Source organism: Megalopta genalis, chromosome 2 (assembly GCF_051020955.1).
Source record: "Megalopta genalis isolate 19385.01 chromosome 2, iyMegGena1_principal, whole genome shotgun sequence".
Lineage (NCBI taxonomy): Eukaryota > Metazoa > Arthropoda > Insecta > Hymenoptera > Halictidae > Megalopta > Megalopta genalis.
In genome coordinates this window covers 30092222-30111316 of record NC_135014.1, presented here as the reverse complement: position 1 = coordinate 30111316, position 19095 = coordinate 30092222, and the positions used below count along the sequence as shown (strand labels likewise).

Here is a 19095-nt window from a genome sequence, read left to right as displayed (position 1 = left end):
CAATATTTCATTTATGAAAGGATGTATGTTTGTTAAACATCGTTTTCTACCATGTGATATTTCAAGTGTTGCCGCGCTCTCGTATTTGCGCCATCTAGCAATCAGATAGCGGCACTATTAATAATTTAAATGTTTCGTCATAGATAGTGCCACAGGTTATTGTTCATTGCATTCTATACAAAAAATGGAATGTTAATTAAAAACATCGCGACCGATAATTTGTTGATGCATACAGTATCAGTTATACACTATTAAGTATCACAGTAAAAAAAAACTAACCAGTGGAAATAGGTTGCAGATAGTTTGCAGATATTTCCGAATCGATTTATATATAGGATCTGGAATTAAATAGACGTTTGTTTACTCTCTCTTTTAAAGGTTGCGTTAAACTTCAAACGAGACAAAACCTCATCAAAAGTTTCGGAACAATTTGCTATACCGACTTTTAAACTGTTAGATATGTTATACGTAGTTTATCAGAGAGTTCTCGGTTGCCAGAGCGGGATGAACGAAAATTTGTCTGCTGTCAAATAAGTATGTGCGATTTAATGTCGACACAAGTCGTGTATAACCTTACTTTTGAAAATGTTACTTTCCGCAGGTTTTCTTATACGAATATCGATAACAATAAAGTTGTAGAGCTCGTGCTGTGAAAAAATTTGAAGAATGTCGTGTACACTTGTACAACAGTTTGTCCAAAGACTTAAATCCAGAAATGAAGAGGCACGTAATAAAGCAGCCAGAGATCTGTGTCTCTATGTTAAAACGGAATTGCGGGAGGCATCGCAGGAAGAAATTACAGCATTTATGGACGAATTCAACCATCATATATTCGAAATGGTATCTGGATCCGATGTAAATGAGAAAAAGGGTGGTATATTAGCCATAGTTTGTCTTATTGGCGCGGATGTAGGAAACATCAACACGCGAACCATAAGGTTTGCAAACTACTTAAGAAATTTATTACCTTCCAATGATGTGGGTGTTATGGAACTGGCTGCTAAAACTGTTGGAAAGTTGGCGTTAGTTTCAGGTACTTATACAGCAGAATACGTAGAATTTGAAGTCAAACGTGCCTTTGAATGGCTGGGTGGAGATAGACACGAAGGCAAAAGACACGCCGCTGCTCTTGTTTTAAGAGAACTTGCTGTTTCTATGCCGACGTATTTTTTTCAACAAGTGACTCCTTTTTTTGAACTTATATTTAACGCTGTACGCGATCCAAAACCTGTGATAAGGGAAGGTGCTGTAGAGGCGTTGCGCGCTGCGTTGGTTGTTACTGCGCAGAGGGAAACCGCAAAACAGATGCACAAATCTCAATGGTATAAACAGTGCTATGATGAGATAGTTGTAGGATTCGAGGAATTATATACCAGAGAAAGAGGGGTAAACAGGGATGACAGAATACATAGTTCATTATTAATATTAAATGAATTACTTAGATGCAGTAACGTCCAATGGGAAAGAAATTACGAAGCTTTAATGGAAAGATTGAACTGCTCCACTCAACAGAATGAAAACGATATATTGTCGCTGATGCCGCGCTTGAAGACAACCATAGTATCAAAATGGTCGAGTTGTTCCCAAAATTCGTCGAATTCCCAACAAACGTTGTATCCGGCTCATGAATCGGCGGTTTGTCGTTGTTTGATGCAAGAGAGGCTAGACGATATTTATAACGATGTAATGAATCAAAGAATGTCTAGAAATCTACACATTCAACATGCTTTAATGATGTTGCTGCCAAGGCTTGCCGCGTTCAATAAGGAGAAGTTTACACAGGATCATTTAAGAGAATCACTGGCATACTTGCTGTTAACACTGCGTAGCAGAGAAAAGGATAGGTATGCTGCATTCACCACAATCGGATTTATAGCGGTTGCAGTAGAAGATGCAATAAATCCTTATCTTTCGAAAATTATGGAGGTAATCAAGAACTTATTGCCATCTAAGGATACGTCTACCAAGAAACGTAGTATATCCTTGGAACCTGCAGTCTTTGTATGCATAACTTTGCTTGGACACGCCGTAAAACAGGTGATAGCTGCGGATGTGAGGGACTTACTTGAATCCATGTTAACGACTGGCTTAAGTCCAATTCTCACAACTTCCCTTAGAGAATTAGCTCATAGCGTACCATCATTGAAGCCTGACATATCGCAAGGACTTTTGAGAATGCTGTCTCAGGTTTTGATGCAGAAACCGTTGAGGCATCCTGGTGCACCATGGACTACAACTAGTCCGATATCCGCAGCGCCGACAGAGGTGGATATTCCATCGACGGTACTAGCATTGAAAACACTTGGAACATTCAACTTCGATGGTAATCCACTTCTACAATTCGTACGGCGATGCGCGGATCATTTCCTTACCTTTGAGCAAGCAGAGGTTCGACTGGAAGCTGTGAGAACATGTTCCAGGTTATTAAGGTTGGCACTGAACCAACCTGGCCCCACGGTAACTAATACCGTCTCCACAGTTCTTGGAAAATTGTTGGTTGTAGGTATAACAGACACAGATCCTGATGTGAGATTGTGGGTTTTGGCTTCCCTTGACGATTCCTTCGACATTCACTTGGCGCAAGCGGAAAATCTGTCTGCGTTATTCATCGCCATGAATGACGAAATGTTTGAAATTAGAGAATTGGCTATCCGCACGATCGGGAGACTGAGCACTATGAATCCCGCTTACGTGATGCCTTCTTTGCGTAAGACACTTATACAGTTTCTAACAGAGTTAGAGCATTCTGGCATGGGTCGTAACAAGGAGCAGGCTGCTCGCATGCTGGATCATTTGGTTGTCAGTGCACCAAGACTCATAAGACCGTACATGGAACCTATTTTGAAGGTTCTTGTTCCTAAGTTAAAAGAACCCGAATCGAATCCCGGAGTAATTTTAGCTGTACTACGTGCTATTGGTGATTTAGCAGAGGTCAACGGTGCTGAGATGCAACAGTGGATGCCAGAACTTCTCTCAATACTGCTTGAAATGTTGGTAGATGCCAGCTCCCCGGAAAAGAGAGGGGTGGCCTTATGGGTACTAGGTCAGTTGGTCGGGAGTACAGGACACGTTGTAAAACCGTATATGCAATATCCTTCGTTATTGGATGTGCTGATAAACTTTTTGAAAACCGAACAGCAACCAATCATTAGGAGAGAAACTATAAGGGTGCTTGGACTGTTAGGTGCTTTAGATCCATATAAACATAAAATGAATCTCGGTCAAATAGATTCTCAACTGGACACACTCACATCTATGGCCGATACCAAAAGCGAAACCGAGAACACGCAAGATTTGACTACTAGCGAGATGCTAGTGAATATGTCCTCGTCCACCTTGGAAGAGTACTATCCGGCGATTGCCATAGCTACGCTTATGAGAATCATTCGTGATCCAACGTTGTCGCAGCATCACACCATGGTAGTACAGGCAGTGACTTTCATATTTAAAAGTTTGGGGATCAAGTGCGTGCCGTACATCTCTCAGGTAATGCCCAGCTTTCTGAACGTCGTTCGCACGGCTGACGTTAACTTCCGCGAATACCTGTTTCAACAATTGGCCATTCTAATAGCCATTGTGAAGCAGCACATTAGAAATTATCTAGACGATATTTTTAATTTGATCAAAGAATTCTGGACCGTCAACAGCCCACTGCAAAGCACGCTGATTCTTCTGGTCGAGCACATTGCAGTCGCGTTGGGTGCAGAGTTCAAGATCTATTTGCCGCAGTTGATGCCGCAGATATTACGAGTGCTGACGCACGACACCAGCAAAGACAGATCCGTTACGGTGAAGCTTCTCCAAGCTCTCCAGAAATTTGGAAACAATCTGGACAACTATTTGCATCTGGTGTTGCCGCCGATAGTGAAACTGTTTCATGCAACAGACTGTCCGTTAACCGTGAACAAAGTAGCTCTCGAAACCATCGACCACCTTGCAGATACGTTGGATTTCACAGACTTTGCATCCAGAATCGTGCATCCCCTGGTGCGGACTCTCGACCAATGCCCAGAGCTGCGGAGCACAGCCATGGACACATTGTGCGCACTGGTGATCCAATTAGGAAAGAAGTATCAGATCTTCATATCTCTGGTACAGAAAATCATGGCCAGACACAAGATCGCCAATTCGCGTTACGATGTTCTAATCGATAAAATTTTAACAGAGACTACCGTTGCCGACGGTGAAGACTTTCTGTTGATGAGGCATCGGCATTCGAGAAACAAGAATCGGGACTTGTCCCTGACCTCTTCGGACACAACCACCATAAAGAGATTGCACGTGACCGCCTCGAATCTTCAAAAGGCTTGGACAGCGACGAGAAGAGTTTCGAAGGATGATTGGCTAGAGTGGCTGAGAAGCCTGTCGATCGGTTTACTCAAAGAATCGCCATCGCCAGCGCTTAGATCCTGTTGGGCTCTAGCGCAAACTTATTCTCAGCTACCCAGGGACTTATTCAATGCGGCGTTCGTTTCCTGTTGGACCGAATTGGACGAAACTTACAGAGCTGAGTTGATACAAACGTTACAGCAAGCGTTGATGGTTCCAGACTTACCGGAAATCACGCAAACGATTCTGAATCTGGCCGAGTTCATGGAGCATTGTGATAAAGGGCCGCTACCATTGGACAACAAAATTTTAGGGGAACGAGCGATGCACTGTAGAGCTTATGCAAAGGCTCTGCATTACAAGGAGGACGAATTTCACAAGAGCAGGAACAGCAATGTGTTCGAGTCATTGATTTCCATCAATAACAAGTTGCAGCAGAAGGAGGCTGCCGAAGGTCTTCTGGAGTACGTGATGAACCAAAACAATCAACAAGACCTGAAAGTACAGGTGCGATGGTACGAGAAACTGCATAATTGGGACAAAGCGTTGCAGTTGTATAGAGAAAGATTGGAGGGAGATCCTACAGACGTTGAATCTACTTTAGGCGAGATGCGTTGTTTAGAGGCTCTGGGTGAATGGGGACAATTACACGACGTTGCCACCAAATACTGGTCGAACCAGAGTGACGAGACTAAACAGAGAATGTCTAGAATGGCGGCGGCTGCGGCATGGGGCCTGAGCCAGTGGGAGAGCATGGAGAAATATGTTTCTTTGATACCAAAAGACACTCAGGATGGTGCGTTCTATAGGGCTGTCTTAGCGATTCACGATGAACAATACAATGTTGCTCATCAGCTTATCGACAGCGCCAGAGATCTGCTGGATACAGAATTGACAGCTATGGCAGGCGAGAGCTATCAGCGAGCTTACAACGCCATGGTGGAGGTTCAAAAGTTGGCGGAATTGGAAGAAGTGATACAATTCAAACTAGTTCCAGAAAGAAGATCGACCATCAAGTCCATGTGGTGGGAAAGGCTTCAAGGTGGGCAACGAATAGTAGAGGACTGGCAAAAGATAATCCAGGTGCATACGTTGGTGATTTCGCCACAGGACGACATGTACACCTGGCTGAAGTACGCTAGTCTTTGCAGAAAGAGCGGGAGCTTGATGTTGTGCCACAAAACTTTGGTGATGTTGCTTGGTGTGGATCCGTCGCTAACTCCTGACCAGCCGTTGCCAACGACTCATCCCCAGGTGACATTCGCATACTGCAAGCACATGTGGGTTGCCAATAAAAGGGAGGAAGCATACGGTCAGCTTCAGAAGTTCGTGCAGACGTCTCGGCAGCCGACAACAGTGTCCGTAACGAATCAAGAGGACGAGAAACAACAAGAAGCTAGAAAAAGGCTGCTGGCCAGATGTTACCTAAAACTGGGCGAGTGGTTGGAAGCGCTGCAAGGTATAAACGAACACTCCATACCAGCCGTACTATCTTACTATGCCGCGGCTACGGAACACGACCCAACCTGGTACAAAGCTTGGCACGCGTTTGCTTATACCAACTTCGAGACTGTCTTATTCTACAAACATCAGCAAGGAGAATCCAATACAGAGGCAGCCCCTGGAAATGGGACACGAAACAATCTCTCTAGCTCGCAGTACATATCGAAATTCACTGTACCAGCTGTAGAAGGATTTTTCAGATCGATCAACCTCTCTCATGGCAACTCATTACAAGATACTCTTCGGTTGCTGACATTATGGTTCGACTATGGTCAGTGGCCAGAGGTGTATGAAGCTATTGTAGAAGGAATCAGATTGATTGAGATCAACACTTGGTTGCAAGTAATTCCTCAGCTAATAGCAAGAATAGATACACCAAGAGCTTTGGTCGGTCGTTGTATACATCATCTTCTGATAGATATTGGGAAAGCACATCCTCAAGCACTGATTTATCCATTGACAGTGGCTTCGAAGAGTGCTAGCCAGGCTCGAAAAACCGCTGCGAATAGGATCTTAAGGAGTATGTGCGAACACAGTCCGACTTTGGTGCAACAGGCGATGATGGCCAGCGACGAACTGATCAGGGTAGCAATCCTTTGGCATGAGTTGTGGCACGAAGGCTTAGAAGAAGCTAGTAGACTATACTTTGGGGAAAGAAACGTTAGAGGAATGTTCGATATATTGGATCCCTTGCACGCGATGCTGGAAAGGGGACCGCAAACTCTGAAAGAAACGTCGTTCAATCAAGCTTATGGTAGAGATCTAATGGAAGCGCAGGAGTGGTGTCAGAAATACAAAGCATCTCGTAATGTTCGGGATTTAAATCAAGCTTGGGATTTGTATTATCATGTTTTCAGAAGAATATCTAGGCAGCTGCCAACATTAACTAGTCTGGAGCTTCAGTATGTTAGTCCAAAGCTGCTTCTTTGCAGAGACTTGGAGCTAGCTGTACCTGGAAGTTATAGTCCTGGGCAACCAGTAGTTAGAATAGCGAGCATACATAGTTCTATGCAAGTGATAACAAGTAAACAACGACCACGAAAGTTATGTATAAAAGGTAAATACCTAGCCCTTTGTGTGTTCAATCTATTCAATGTGAAAACGCTAATCCATGGTTTTTCAATTTTGTAGGAAGTAACGGTAAAGATTATATGTTCCTACTGAAAGGACACGAGGACCTTAGACAGGATGAACGTGTTATGCAATTGTTTGGTCTAGTCAATACCCTTCTGTTACACGATCCCGACACATTTAGAAGAAACCTCACTATCCAGGTAAGCGAAGCTGAACAGAATTTATAGTTCCAGATAACTGTTTTCTTTCACTTTCAGAGGTATGCCGTAATTCCGTTATCAACGAACAGTGGACTTATCGGATGGGTACCGCATTGTGATACGTTGCACACGCTGATCAGGGACTATAGGGAAAAGAAGAAGATATTACTTAACATAGAGCACAAAATAATGTTACGGGTAAGTACCTAAATTAATATTTATGTTTTGAAGGACTCTAATGAACGATCTGATTTCCAGATGGCTCCAGGCTACGATCACCTTATGCTCATGCAGAAGGTTGAAGTGTTCGAACATGCACTGGAGCATACTCACGGCGACGATTTGTCGCGATTAGTTTGGTTGAAATCACCATCAAGCGAAGTATGGTTCGATCGTAGGACAAACTACACCAGGTCCCTCGCTGTGATGTCAATGGTGGGCTACATTCTTGGTTTAGGAGATCGGCATCCATCGAATCTGATGTTGGATCGTCTCAGCGGAAAGATATTGCACATCGACTTTGGAGATTGCTTTGAGGTCGCTATGACACGCGAGAAATTCCCGGAGAAGATACCGTTCAGGTTGACACGTATGTTGATCAACGCTATGGAAGTCACTGGGATTGAGGGCACATACAGAAGAACGTGCGAATCGGTGATGTCGGTGTTGCATCGCAACAAAGATAGTTTGATGGCGGTATTGGAGGCTTTTGTCTATGATCCTCTTCTGAATTGGAGATTAATGGACAACGCGACGCCAAAGAGCAAACGATCCGACGCACAAGGGATGAGTGCCAGCAGCAATCAAGAACACGGTGACACGTTGGACTCCCTTACCGCCACATTACCAAAGAAAGGAGTGCCGTGTAGTATTGAGAATGGAGGTAAGTTCGTTACTATATGAGATTGCTTTCTATACACAAATCTAAATGACGAATACATTCGAATAGGTGACACCAATCAACCGGAAGCGCTGAATAAAAAAGCTCTTGCTATCATAACTAGAGTCAGGGACAAATTAACAGGACGTGACTTCTCCCATGAAGAAACATTGAACATCCAACGACAAGTTGATCTTTTGATTCAACAGGCTACCAACAATGAGAATTTATGCCAGTGTTATATCGGATGGTAATTGAATTGTTTTTATCCATCCTAAAAAATCGAAGTGTTCCAATTTGTATAATTGTTTCATGTTAATTATGTCTCATTGCAGGTGTCCATTTTGGTAAATGTAACATAAGTATCCATAAAGATATTGGATGTGTACTATATGCAGTATCGTTCCTGTATTTGCATTTTTATTGTTAAGAAATACTCACGATCGAAATCATAATGTTCGGACACTATGTACACGTATATACGTGTTCGAAGACAAAGGCATAAGTCACATTTTCCAAAAATTTCATGTACACCTCGATCGAGGTATAGAAGGCAGTATATGCGTTTTTAAAGGAAAAGTTTGTTGAAACAATTTTTTTTCTTTTTAATATAAGCTTGTTTAATGTAAAAGCTGAATGTATATGACACGCTTGTATAAAAGACACGTGACTTTTGTCGTTTTATCTTCAAACCACATATATGCACATTATATTATTACATCGATTGTACATACTATTCATGTTACTCATGCTTTCTAAGTATAATGTATATTAGAAAATGGCGCATCTTAGAAACCGCATGATAATCGACTACTGCTATAAAATACAGTTTTTTCAATGTAAACATTAAAAAAGCTACTCTAAAGAATAAGATACAGTATAGTTACAACACGGTTTCTTCAAGATTGCTTTAGTAGCCCACAAAACTTGTACATATACCTGTACATTTCGATCGTTCAAATTATACATATAATCCCGTTAGAGATAAATTTATACAAGGTAATGCTAAGATTAGGACATGATTCTAATACACTGAAAATAACTATCTCCTCGCACAAGTTAAGGTAGTATATACATACTATACAAAGTATATAAATTAAGGTAAAGTATATAAAAATTGTTTCAGCAATTATTTAGTATTTAGTTTTTTGCATTATCAAGCTTAAAGGCGTAAGGCAATAAATTGCTTACTGTAACTTTGAATGCATTTTTCATATCAGGAGTAGAAATATAAACTGGTATGTCACCAAATTCTGAAATAGCTTGCCTACAGAAACCACACGGAGTGACAAAATTATTGTCTATCTTATCAGCTACTACAGCCAATGCTTTGAAATCCCTGTTTCCCTGTGACACTGCATTCCCAATTGCTACTCTTTCAGCACACGTTCCAACAGGGTAGGATGCATTCTCAATGTTACATCCTATAGAAATGGTTCCATTGCAGCATAAGATTGCAGCTCCAATTCTTATTTTACTATACGGTGAGTAAGAATGTTCACGAACCGCCACGCTCTTTTCGATTAGAGATTGAATATCTGGCTCTGGAATGTATGTAATGTTTACCAAATTTATACCGACGTATACTTACTGATGAAATGAAAAAAAAAAGATGTTTGGAAACTTATCTGTACATGTTGGATACATATTTTGGTGAAATATTATGCTGTTATGCTACGAAATCGATTTATGAGATGCTTCAAAATGAATGATTAAGCACACGTTATCAAAATAAACAACTGTTAATGATAATCAATGTAAAAAATATTAAAAGATTGAGTTTACCTAGGTCTGAGAAAACAACGATTTCGCCTGCGTTCATTCTCGGTTATTAATAGCGAAATTGTACTTCTCGCGAAACTCAATTGTGAATAACTTTCCAATTAGATAGAAGAATTATTATGTACAAAATGGTGTCAGGCATTCTACTCGGTATCTGTTCCGAGGGGATATCGGCATCCGAGTATCTGCGCAGAGGGGGCCGGAATGCGCTAGCAAGTGATGGGATTGGATGAAGCCAATGGACTGCCCTTGGAATCCATTGTCATCATCCAATCCTATTTGTAAGGTCTTCTATCTACCAATCAAAACAGAATCACTGACCCTGATAAAGGTAGATTGTATATCTTACCTACATTGATAACAGAAAAAAATTCTCTACAATCTTAACCTATCACTCGAACATTTCGCACTACGTGTTTCATTATCATCAACAACATAAAACGATAACGTAACACATCTCAATGTATGAGTCGAAAGCATGCACGCTGAAAGTACAAGGAAGCGTTTTGCAACTCGTGCTATTTGATTAAATTGTGTGTATCGATATGGTGGTATTCAATTATGTAATTATGCAAATGATTTGCAAAATCGCGTGTTCCACTTTTGATTACAAAACAGTAACGATTGCGAGCTGCAACATTTGAAAATGTTGTTTCGCTAGTTGCCCGGCCACAAAATAATGAACAGCATAATTTCTACTGTGAGAGAGCACTTGTATCTGCCTGTATCTTAGTTGCACGATATTCGATTTTTCGTACAGTACACAATACAGCATTGTCTCCAGTACGTCCAATCATTGACGATCTTTTCCGGTCACGTTTTCTATCCCCACTATCCTACTGCGCATGCATCAGTGCGCAGACCTTTGAGAAAGAGAGAAATCAACCAGCGGGTAAGAAAGAACCGAAATCGAACAATTTCTCATGACCAGTGTCCACACGGAATCTTATTCCACTGTTTGGCTGTACATATCGCCTTACAGGCGTTCATATCATGTCCATGTCGTATTCTTTCCTTTTCTCTAACAATTATTTCTTTGCGTCCGACCGTGAGACGGCACTGCTGCAAGTTACAGTGACAAGTGCCGGCCAATCAAAGTGAAGATCAGCGAGAACGAAACAGCTTCCCCTACTCTCGAGCGTATCTCGAGCCAAGAGATGTTAAAGAGCGTTCATCGTATGTATGACGCCTGATCGAATGCAACCATTAGACACACGTGTAAGTTGATCATGGTGTAGTTATCGTCATTGATGCGAGGGAGCGTTCCGGCTCCAGTTGCTCAGCTGTTTTGAAGAATCGACGCAGCCTGGCAGCGATTGTCCGTAGAACAGCGTGGAATCGCTACTTTCACGTCCAAACGCAAACAGATGTGGAGTGACTGTCCAAATTTTTGACATATCTCGTCCAGTATTCTCCGGAAAACGGCGAGCACCGTTTTTTTCCTTTTTTTTCCACTGGACTTCCGCGGCACGGTGAAAGGACACGATTTACGGACAGTGTCGGAGGTTAGACGGTTTGAAAAGGAAAACAAGAGATCGCCATGAGCGAGTTGAGCCAGGAGGAAGTGAGTACCAAGTAACACCGTCCTCAATCATTGTTCGATAATGAGTTTTGTTGTTGTCGTTCGAGTCAGTTCCTCGATTTTGGTCCCCCCTTTCGCACCGTCGTTGTCGTAACCCACGCGATAAACCCATTCGCGAAAACGCGGTCAAGAGAACGACAACACAATGAAAAATAAAAGAGGAAAAAAAGAAACATTTCGTTTGACGGGTAACGACTTCAACCGTAAATTAACAGTCGTTTTATCGATGCTCCGTTCTTAAAGTAATTATGTAACGGTAACAAATTATTGCCGATTTTTCATTTACAATGTTAGCTTCAAGTAGCAGGAGGTATTCTCTTTCTTTGTTATTAACTGGAGCATGCATCATCTCCTTGGTTGCAGCAGTATTTTTTGTTTAATAATTTTCTATCGTGCAGAGGTATATCACGTATAACATACAGTAGATGTAACTTTTAAAATAATTTCTTTTCAATGTTACAAATTACCCTGCTGCTATTATGTCATTCTTTGTGGCCTTTGTCTTTGTTACAAATATAGTTGAGCTTTGTTCCAATTGTATAGTCTAATCCTTTCATTTTGTTACTCATGTTGCTAGTGGATCCATTATATAATATTTATTATATCGAATATTATAGAATTGTACCAAAAATTACACAGTTCTTTCATTAACAAATGCATTCCTCTTGAGCAAGTTGTATCATCTATACTTTGATTATAGATGAGGAGAAGGAGAATGGCCCGGTTAGCAGGCTTGGATAACATAAGCTCAGCCACTACATCTAATCACAATACTGGTCCAGTTTCCCCAAGTACCCCGGGTCCATCAAAGGCATTTACAGGACAGATGATATCTCCTTCGAATCGACAACAGTTTCAAAATCCAGAAGTAGCAATGGAAGTAGAAGACAATTTTTACAAACAATGCGTGTCTGGAGTGGATGTGGATTCTGGTATTGAGAATATGGAGGTGGAAGAATCTGACAGAAGAGACACAAAATCAAGATCACGTGTAAGCATTGTACTTTAGTGTGGAAACAGAGACTCGTTTACAATTACAATTACTATGACATTGACTTGTTATTTAGACCACCAGTTCCAGCACAGAGGTAACCATAGAGCAAATACATTCTGTGGTCTCGCGGGTATTATGCATATCATGGAAGGAGCCAGCAGAGGGCACTATATTCCTTCCACAAACAACATCACAAACATCCATACAGAAAGTTGTTGATGCTACAGAGATCATCAGTCAGGCATTAATGGAGGTTTTGTGTATGTTTACACGAGGAGAGGATCCCTTAAAAGAAATCAATGTGGAAACCTCATCGGATAGGGAAGATAGTCCTAATAGTCAAACGAGTCCTTTATTAAGCCCAGTCGGGACACTTTGTCGTTGTGATATTTGTTGTAAATCGTCTCAGCCTAAGAGTCTCACTTATTTATTAGATTGTTATTCAAGAGTTGCTGTCGAGGAACGAAATCACCCAAAGGTACAATATACTTTTTTATGATGGAATCACTTAGCCAGGATAAAGCAATCCACGATAAAGTAACGTTATTTTCGTTTCAAACAGAAATCCAGTATCCCGCCACTCTCCGATGTATTAGCTGTTTTGAGAGCACAATGTGTTCAGTACTCCACTTTGGTGCTACAAGGCCTAGTGGGCATTCCTCAGTCTTCGACGTCGCATCCTTTGTCCATGACACTCCTTTTGTATCCAGTGCTATCACAAAGTCTACCGCGAGGTTATTTACATGAGCTAGTAGCAAGGACACACACAAATCCTGTAGTGTTCAATAAAATATTTACTCCGCTGCTGCAAGGCTTGTACATGTACATGCAACAGGCAAGCTTGGTGGGTAACACACACCGAAGACCGATAGAAGCATTAGAGGAGCTGATAGAAATTCGTTGCGGGCCGACCAGCAATGTACGTCCGATCTGTCGTTTGATCACGCATCAAGTTCAATTCTTACCGGACATCATGACTCAGGCAGCTGGCAGAGAGCTGACCATAACATCTTTTTTGGGACCGTTCCTATCAGTGTCCGTGTTTGCCGAGGACCAACCGAACGTGGCCGAGAAGTTTTTCAGTGGTAATCCATTTGTTGACAAGTCTATGAACTTAACGTTGCAGCAAGAGTTGGAAAGCACCAGGACGTCGCTCCATAAAATGCTCCACGCGATCCTTGCGAACAGCAACTGCCGTGACAATATGCTAACGTACTTAGCAACATTATTGCGCCATAATGAGAAGCGTGCACAGATACAAACGGAGGAGTTCTCCCTTGCCGGAGACGGTTTCATGTTAAACTTGTTGTCGGTCCTGCAAATGCTTTCTGTGAAGATTAAATTAGACACAGTGGATACTCTGTATCCGTTTCATCCGTCGAGTTTCGTTGAGATAAAAAACGATACAAGGCTGAAGCTTTCGTCCCAAGAAGTGGTCGAATGGTTAAAACACTTAGAGAGAACCCACAAGTGGGTCGAACCAAAATTCCCGACACAATGTTGGTTTCTCACGTTACATTGTCATCATATAGCATTGTTACCAGCTTTACAGAAATATCAAAGGAAGTTGAGAACACTACGTGATGTGCAAAAGATGCTCGATGACCTACAGGCAACCGAGCCGCAATGGAAAGACACGCCATTCGCTGGACGTAATAAAGAATTAATCAAACGATACAAGGAGCAATTAAAACAGTTGGGTAAATCAAAATCGTGCACCGACGCTGGATTAATCGATCCCGTCTTATTGAGAAGGTGCTTGCATTTTTATATTTCCGTGGCGGAGGTTCTGTTGAGTCTATTGACGCAAACCACACCGGGAAATCCGCTTCCCGAACTTCCTCTATCACAAGAGGTTCCACAAACGTTTACAGCGCTACCAGAGTGGTACGTTGAAGACATTGCAGAATTTTTATTGTTTACCCTTCAGTAAGTATCGCTTTGTAATATAAGCAGCTGGTCTGTGTTCCACGCAATTGCTATGATTCGATGTCTTTTATAGATTTAGTCCTGGCGTAATAACCAATAACATGGATAATTCGCTCATTACGTGGTTACTTGTCGTAGTATGTACTCCACATTGTATACGGAATCCATATTTAATAGCAAAAATTATTGAAGTGCTGTTTGTGATAAATCCCAGTGTTCAGGTAATTCTCGTCTATATGCGGTGCTCGTTTACGTACTTCGAACGACCTAATTGTCTTAAAACAATTTATTGTCTCAGGGGCGAACCGAATCGCTGCACGATCAAGTGATGGCTCATCCTGTATCGAAAACGCTATTGGCATCGTACCTCATGAAATTCTATACTGACGTTGAAACAACCGGTTCTAGCTCCGAATTCTACGACAAATTCTCGATCCGTTATCACATTAGTTTAATTTTGAAGTCCATGTGGGACAGTCCGGTGCACAGGGAATCGATCATCAACGAGAGCAATAACGGCAAGCAATTCGTCAAATTCATTAACATGTTGATGAACGACACCACGTTTTTACTAGATGAAAGTTTAGAATCGTTAAAGCGTATACACGAGATCCAAGAGCTAATGTCTGATCAGAAAGCGTGGGCGGCTCTGACGCCCGAACAGCAACATTCGCGCATGAGACAATTAACGGCGGACGAGAGACAAGCAAGGTCGTATCTTACTCTAGCCAAAGAAACTGTGGCCATGTTTCATTATCTGACGGTGGACATCACTGAACCGTTTCTACGTCCGGAATTGGTGGGAAGATTATGTGCCATGTTGAACTTTAATTTACAACAATTGTGCGGCCCCAAATGTAAAAATCTGAAGGTACGAAATCCACAGAAATACGGATGGGAGCCCAGAGCTTTACTTAGTCAATTGGTCGACATATATTTGCATCTCGACTGCGACAACTTTGCAGCTGCTTTGGCTAGCGACGAGGTAACTTTATCGCTCTTTACCATAGCAAATGATAGAACCTTTTCTGCTACAATAAATACTTATAATTACAGCGCTCATTCTGTAAAGAGTTGTTTACCGATGCAGCGAATAGATTGCAGAGGTCGGTGATTAAAACCACGACAGAAATCGAAAGATTTATAGCTCTCGCTGAACGGGCTGCAGTAATTGCCAGAGACAATCGTGCTCGGGACGAGGACTATGGTGACGCACCGGAAGAATTTCGAGATCCTCTCATGGATACTCTCATGGAAGAACCTGTTAAACTACCGTCTGGTATAGTTATGGATAAAGCAGTGATCATCAGACACCTTCTGAATAGTTCTACAGACCCCTTCAGTAGACAACCTCTCAGCGAAGATATGCTTATGCCAAGTGAGTACAAAGGATTTCATTGGGTTAAAAATAAACGTGACCGAAATACTTTATATTCGACTGGCTACATGTCATTAGAACGACCATGTGCCCTCAAGAAAAAATTTAAAATACCACCTCTGTCCCATATTTGTACGCAGTTTTTAAAACTTTTTAATTGTCTAATACAATAGATTGTCGATACTAGCTGGATAAATAGATGGCTGTGCTCCCAATTACTTGTTTGAGCATACATTGTCTTTGAAAGGATGTTGAAATTCATATTGTTATTATTGCTGTAAAAAATATTATGACATGGAACAGAGGGAATATCTTCTATTCTAGAGGTAAAAAACGTTTGCATTTATAACTCTTCAATATTTTTTAGTGCACGAGTTAAAAGAAAGGATATCAACATGGAAACAACAAAAGAAAAAGTCGACAAATATATAAATTATGATTGAATTGTGACGTCTGCTTCGCAGAGAGACATCACGATATCAGCTGACGTTGTTACTAAAGAATACGTACCACCAGCCTACGAACGAATTATTCTCGTGTGGTAAATGAATATAGTGCAATGATCTCGCTACTGTGCAAATAATTGCGCTCAATAAATCTACGGTTTTTATACATTAAAAAAACAAACGTTAAACAGACTGCAGCTAGGTAACTGCCATCAATCGCTACTCCAACAAATATCTGTAAACGAATTTGTAAATAATAGTCAACCGAGGCCGGGTTGGCTCATCTTTCCCTCAGAGAAATTAAAATCTGATTCGTAAAACTTAACACCGGCTCATTTGTATCGGTGCACGTGTCTGCGAGTGAAAAAAAAAACGGTTAAAAAGCATATCCCGCATTCGATTTTTGACAAGTACGAAGTTAAACAGCATAGACATTAGGAAATAATTGAAGTTTCTCTCAGATTTTGCTGTGACCTCGATACACTTATCCAAATAAGGGATGATATTGTCCAATATGAAAATTTTGCTTGCCAGGTTTGTATGAAAATGGTTTTGATGAAATAAGAGGAAATTCATTTACAGCAATTACGAATTCCTTTCTGAAGATGTACATGGTAAATGTATCATGCATATTCGTTCAATAAATTTCATGATTAAAGATACGCATATGCATCTATGTATATAATAATATGTCATTCGGAACTGTTCCATCCATTGAAGTATTTTTTGTTATGTAAAAGAGTACTTTTCTAATAACTTAAATCGTGGATCTGATCAAATTTTTCTTTTTTATATGATCAATTCGAATGCTCGTTTCTCGAAAAAGTTTGATTGTTTACATGACTTATAAAGGAGTCTTTTTCTCTGAGCTTTTTGCATTTGTTGAATATTTAAATACGCGTATTGAAATTATATATATATATCGTTTGTAAAACAAAAAGTTATAACATTCCGAAAATTTGAAAAATGTATACCGAAAGTTTAAAGATACAATTATATTCAATAACTCAACGCATTTACAAAATTATACTTTCGCGTTCAATTTTAACTGTAAATCATTTACATCCCATAAACTTGTCATTAAACACCATTGACTACTGCTACAATTTTGAAGACATTAGAATATATTGCATCGTAATTGTAAATATGGAGACAAAAAACAAATATTTCACAATGTATGATGAGTTACTGTGCATGAAATATCAGTATAGCATAAACATAAAATTACCAGATAACTTGTTCAATCAACATTAAACATTGTCATATTTCATCGTTATAAATTTTTTAATTATTATTTACAACTAGAATATGTATATTACCTATTGTGTCCTTATTTTACGAATCATGATCATAATAGATTTCTAACTATGATTTATTGTGTAATGATAATGTTTAATTTGTCAGGAAAATAGACGAAAGCGCGAGATATTCAATAAAATTTATCATTAAGTATTACAAAATTAAACAGTCACTGCAATATCCCATATTTGTAAATAATTTTAGTTCTCTCTCATATATGCTACTAACACTCGTAACAACATTTTATGTATTATTAAAGAAACTATGAATAGCTCATCTTTTGGAAGATATTCCAAATCATGTTTGTAAATATTACGATTAATGTAAATTACCCAAATTAAAAGATTTATGAAACTAAACGTTTTTCAATAAATTAAACTTAAGTAACTAATACTTAGCATGTAATATAATAATAATCGATTTCGTATTGTAAATGATATAAAAATGTATTATTGAAATTATACAGGTTTTTTTTAAACTATTCTCATGGTATCATAAATATAGATTTATATTCCACTATGATTTAATATACTTTCACACACATTTCAGTAGAAAACTATGTCATTATATATTCCATAATATCAATATTCTCATCATCAATCTCTTGTCAGAGAAATTCCTCTACCCCTCTCAAGTAGTTTCATTTGTATCTTTCTTTGTATAAGTTTGCCTCTTCCAATTCCCAATGTACTAATTATTGATTCAGTATCTTCATTAGCTGAATCCTCATCGGCTACAGAAAAGCCACGAGGTGGTCTCAAATCTTCTTTTTCATTGACATATCTATTGGTTCAAAAATTAAATAAAAAATTAGTAAAAGTATACATTTAAAAGTATATTCAAAAAATTTAAAGAAGCATTTATATATACCTCCGTAAGTTAAACTCATTATTTGAAACACTGTCATCTTCTAAAACAACGTTACAAGTATCTGGATCTGAATCCCAATTTTCTGTGTCATCAACTGTACTAGTAACCTCCGAAGGCATTGGAAAATTGACGTACCCATGATTTTTTGTTTCTGTGAAATAAAACATTTTGATCTTAGTGATTGATTAATTAGAAATACAAAATTAAGTATTGACAAAGGATTAACCTGAACACATTTCAAACTCCTGTACATTACGTGTGGGACAAGTCATAATGTGTTCTTTTAATTCCTCTTGAGACAAACGATGAGTTGCATCATAAGGACACATAACTTTATAATCTTCAGGATAGTTCTACAACAGTATTTAAATAAATATATATATCATTAATATAATAATAATATTGAATTTGACAATTGATTCATTTAGATGAATACACATACCTTTTCGCATTTAACAATGTGTTTTTGAAGACGAGATTTGACAATTAAATGAGACTTATTATAAGGGCATACTACGACTGGATCATCTAATTTACAGTACCTGTACATTTCTCTTTTCTTTCAATCTATCTTACAATATATAAATATAAAACGTATCTTCAACAAGATATATTTTAAAATAACCACTTGTTTTTGGGAACGTCAATTCAAAAGCGTCGTAGTTTGAAAGTAAAGTAAACGAAGTAAACTCCGAATCAAACGAGAATCGAAACTTTTAAGTTTTGTTATGCGATTAATCGATTTTGTAACATGTATCGATAATACACTTCGTATATGCATATCGCCTAACTTCATATCAAATTGTAAAAGATCTTTTAATTTTCTTTT

General features: G+C 39.5%; 3 protein-coding genes and 1 long non-coding RNA gene across 6 annotated transcripts; 2 read left to right on the top strand and 2 right to left on the bottom strand.

Annotated features, from left to right (window-relative positions):
* The first annotated feature begins 171 nt into the window (after positions 1 to 171).
* Positions 172 to 9183, top strand: Tor (serine/threonine-protein kinase Tor). The gene is made up of 7 exons (XM_033487079.2): positions 172 to 534; positions 602 to 6889; positions 6964 to 7106; positions 7164 to 7304; positions 7365 to 7989; positions 8056 to 8236; positions 8322 to 9183. The coding sequence occupies exons 2-7, from the start codon at positions 667 to 669 to the stop codon at positions 8335 to 8337; spliced, it is 7329 nt and encodes a 2442-aa protein (XP_033342970.1). The 5' UTR covers positions 172 to 534; positions 602 to 666; the 3' UTR covers positions 8338 to 9183.
* A 416-nt stretch (positions 9184 to 9599) lies between these two features.
* On the bottom strand, positions 9600 to 10506 carry LOC143258848 (uncharacterized). Its single transcript, XR_013032751.1, has 2 exons — positions 9772 to 10506; positions 9600 to 9660 (listed from the first exon to the last, which is right to left on the bottom strand). It is a non-coding gene; the product is annotated as an uncharacterized LOC143258848 (long non-coding RNA).
* A 349-nt stretch (positions 10507 to 10855) lies between these two features.
* Positions 10856 to 16759, top strand: Ube4B (Ubiquitination factor E4B). 3 transcript variants are annotated; one of them, XM_033487080.2, is made up of 8 exons: positions 10856 to 11332; positions 12051 to 12341; positions 12418 to 12822; positions 12907 to 14273; positions 14347 to 14494; positions 14572 to 15258; positions 15330 to 15651; positions 16019 to 16759. In XM_033487080.2, the coding sequence occupies exons 1-8, from the start codon at positions 11309 to 11311 to the stop codon at positions 16081 to 16083; spliced, it is 3309 nt and encodes a 1102-aa protein (XP_033342971.1). In that variant the 5' UTR covers positions 10856 to 11308; the 3' UTR covers positions 16084 to 16759. The 3 variants fall into 3 exon arrangements, with proteins under 3 accessions (XP_033342971.1, XP_076375192.1, XP_033342973.1); XM_076519077.1 differs by having other exon boundaries at positions 15825 to 16090; XM_033487082.2 differs by lacking the exon at positions 10856 to 11332 and adding an exon at positions 11416 to 11592.
* A 1057-nt stretch (positions 16760 to 17816) lies between these two features.
* Positions 17817 to 18999, bottom strand: LOC117229808 (uncharacterized). The gene is made up of 4 exons (XM_033486621.2): positions 18709 to 18999; positions 18493 to 18619; positions 18267 to 18417; positions 17817 to 18179 (listed from the first exon to the last, which is right to left on the bottom strand). Exons 1-4 carry the CDS (start codon positions 18814 to 18816, stop codon positions 17993 to 17995), a joined length of 573 nt encoding a protein of 190 aa, XP_033342512.2. The 5' UTR covers positions 18817 to 18999; the 3' UTR covers positions 17817 to 17992.
* Between the last annotated feature and the right edge of the window lie 96 nt (positions 19000 to 19095).

Excerpts from the sequence above, each read along its gene's own strand:
- Tor (XM_033487079.2), top strand. The coding sequence starts at position 667 with ATGTCGTGTACACTTGTACAACAGTTTGTCCAAAGACTTAAATCCAGA. Across the intron at positions 7,305-7,364 it reads AGCACAAAATAATGTTACGG|ATGGCTCCAGGCTACGATCA; the intron begins GTAAGTACCTAA and ends TCTGATTTCCAG. Across the intron at positions 7,990-8,055 it reads GTGTAGTATTGAGAATGGAG|GTGACACCAATCAACCGGAA; the intron begins GTAAGTTCGTTA and ends ACATTCGAATAG.
- Ube4B (XM_033487080.2), top strand. The coding sequence starts at position 11,309 with ATGAGCGAGTTGAGCCAGGAGGAA. Across the intron at positions 11,333-12,050 it reads GCGAGTTGAGCCAGGAGGAA|ATGAGGAGAAGGAGAATGGC; the intron begins GTGAGTACCAAG and ends CTTTGATTATAG. Across the intron at positions 14,495-14,571 it reads TGATAAATCCCAGTGTTCAG|GGGCGAACCGAATCGCTGCA; the intron begins GTAATTCTCGTC and ends TTATTGTCTCAG.
- LOC117229808 (XM_033486621.2), bottom strand. The coding sequence starts at position 18,816 with ATGTACAGGTACTGTAAATTAGATGATCCAGTCGTAGTATGCCCTTAT. Across the intron at positions 18,620-18,708 it reads ACATTGTTAAATGCGAAAAG|AACTATCCTGAAGATTATAA; the intron begins GTATGTGTATTC and ends ATACTGTTGTAG. Across the intron at positions 18,180-18,266 it reads AATGAGTTTAACTTACGGAG|ATATGTCAATGAAAAAGAAG; the intron begins GTATATATAAAT and ends TTGAACCAATAG.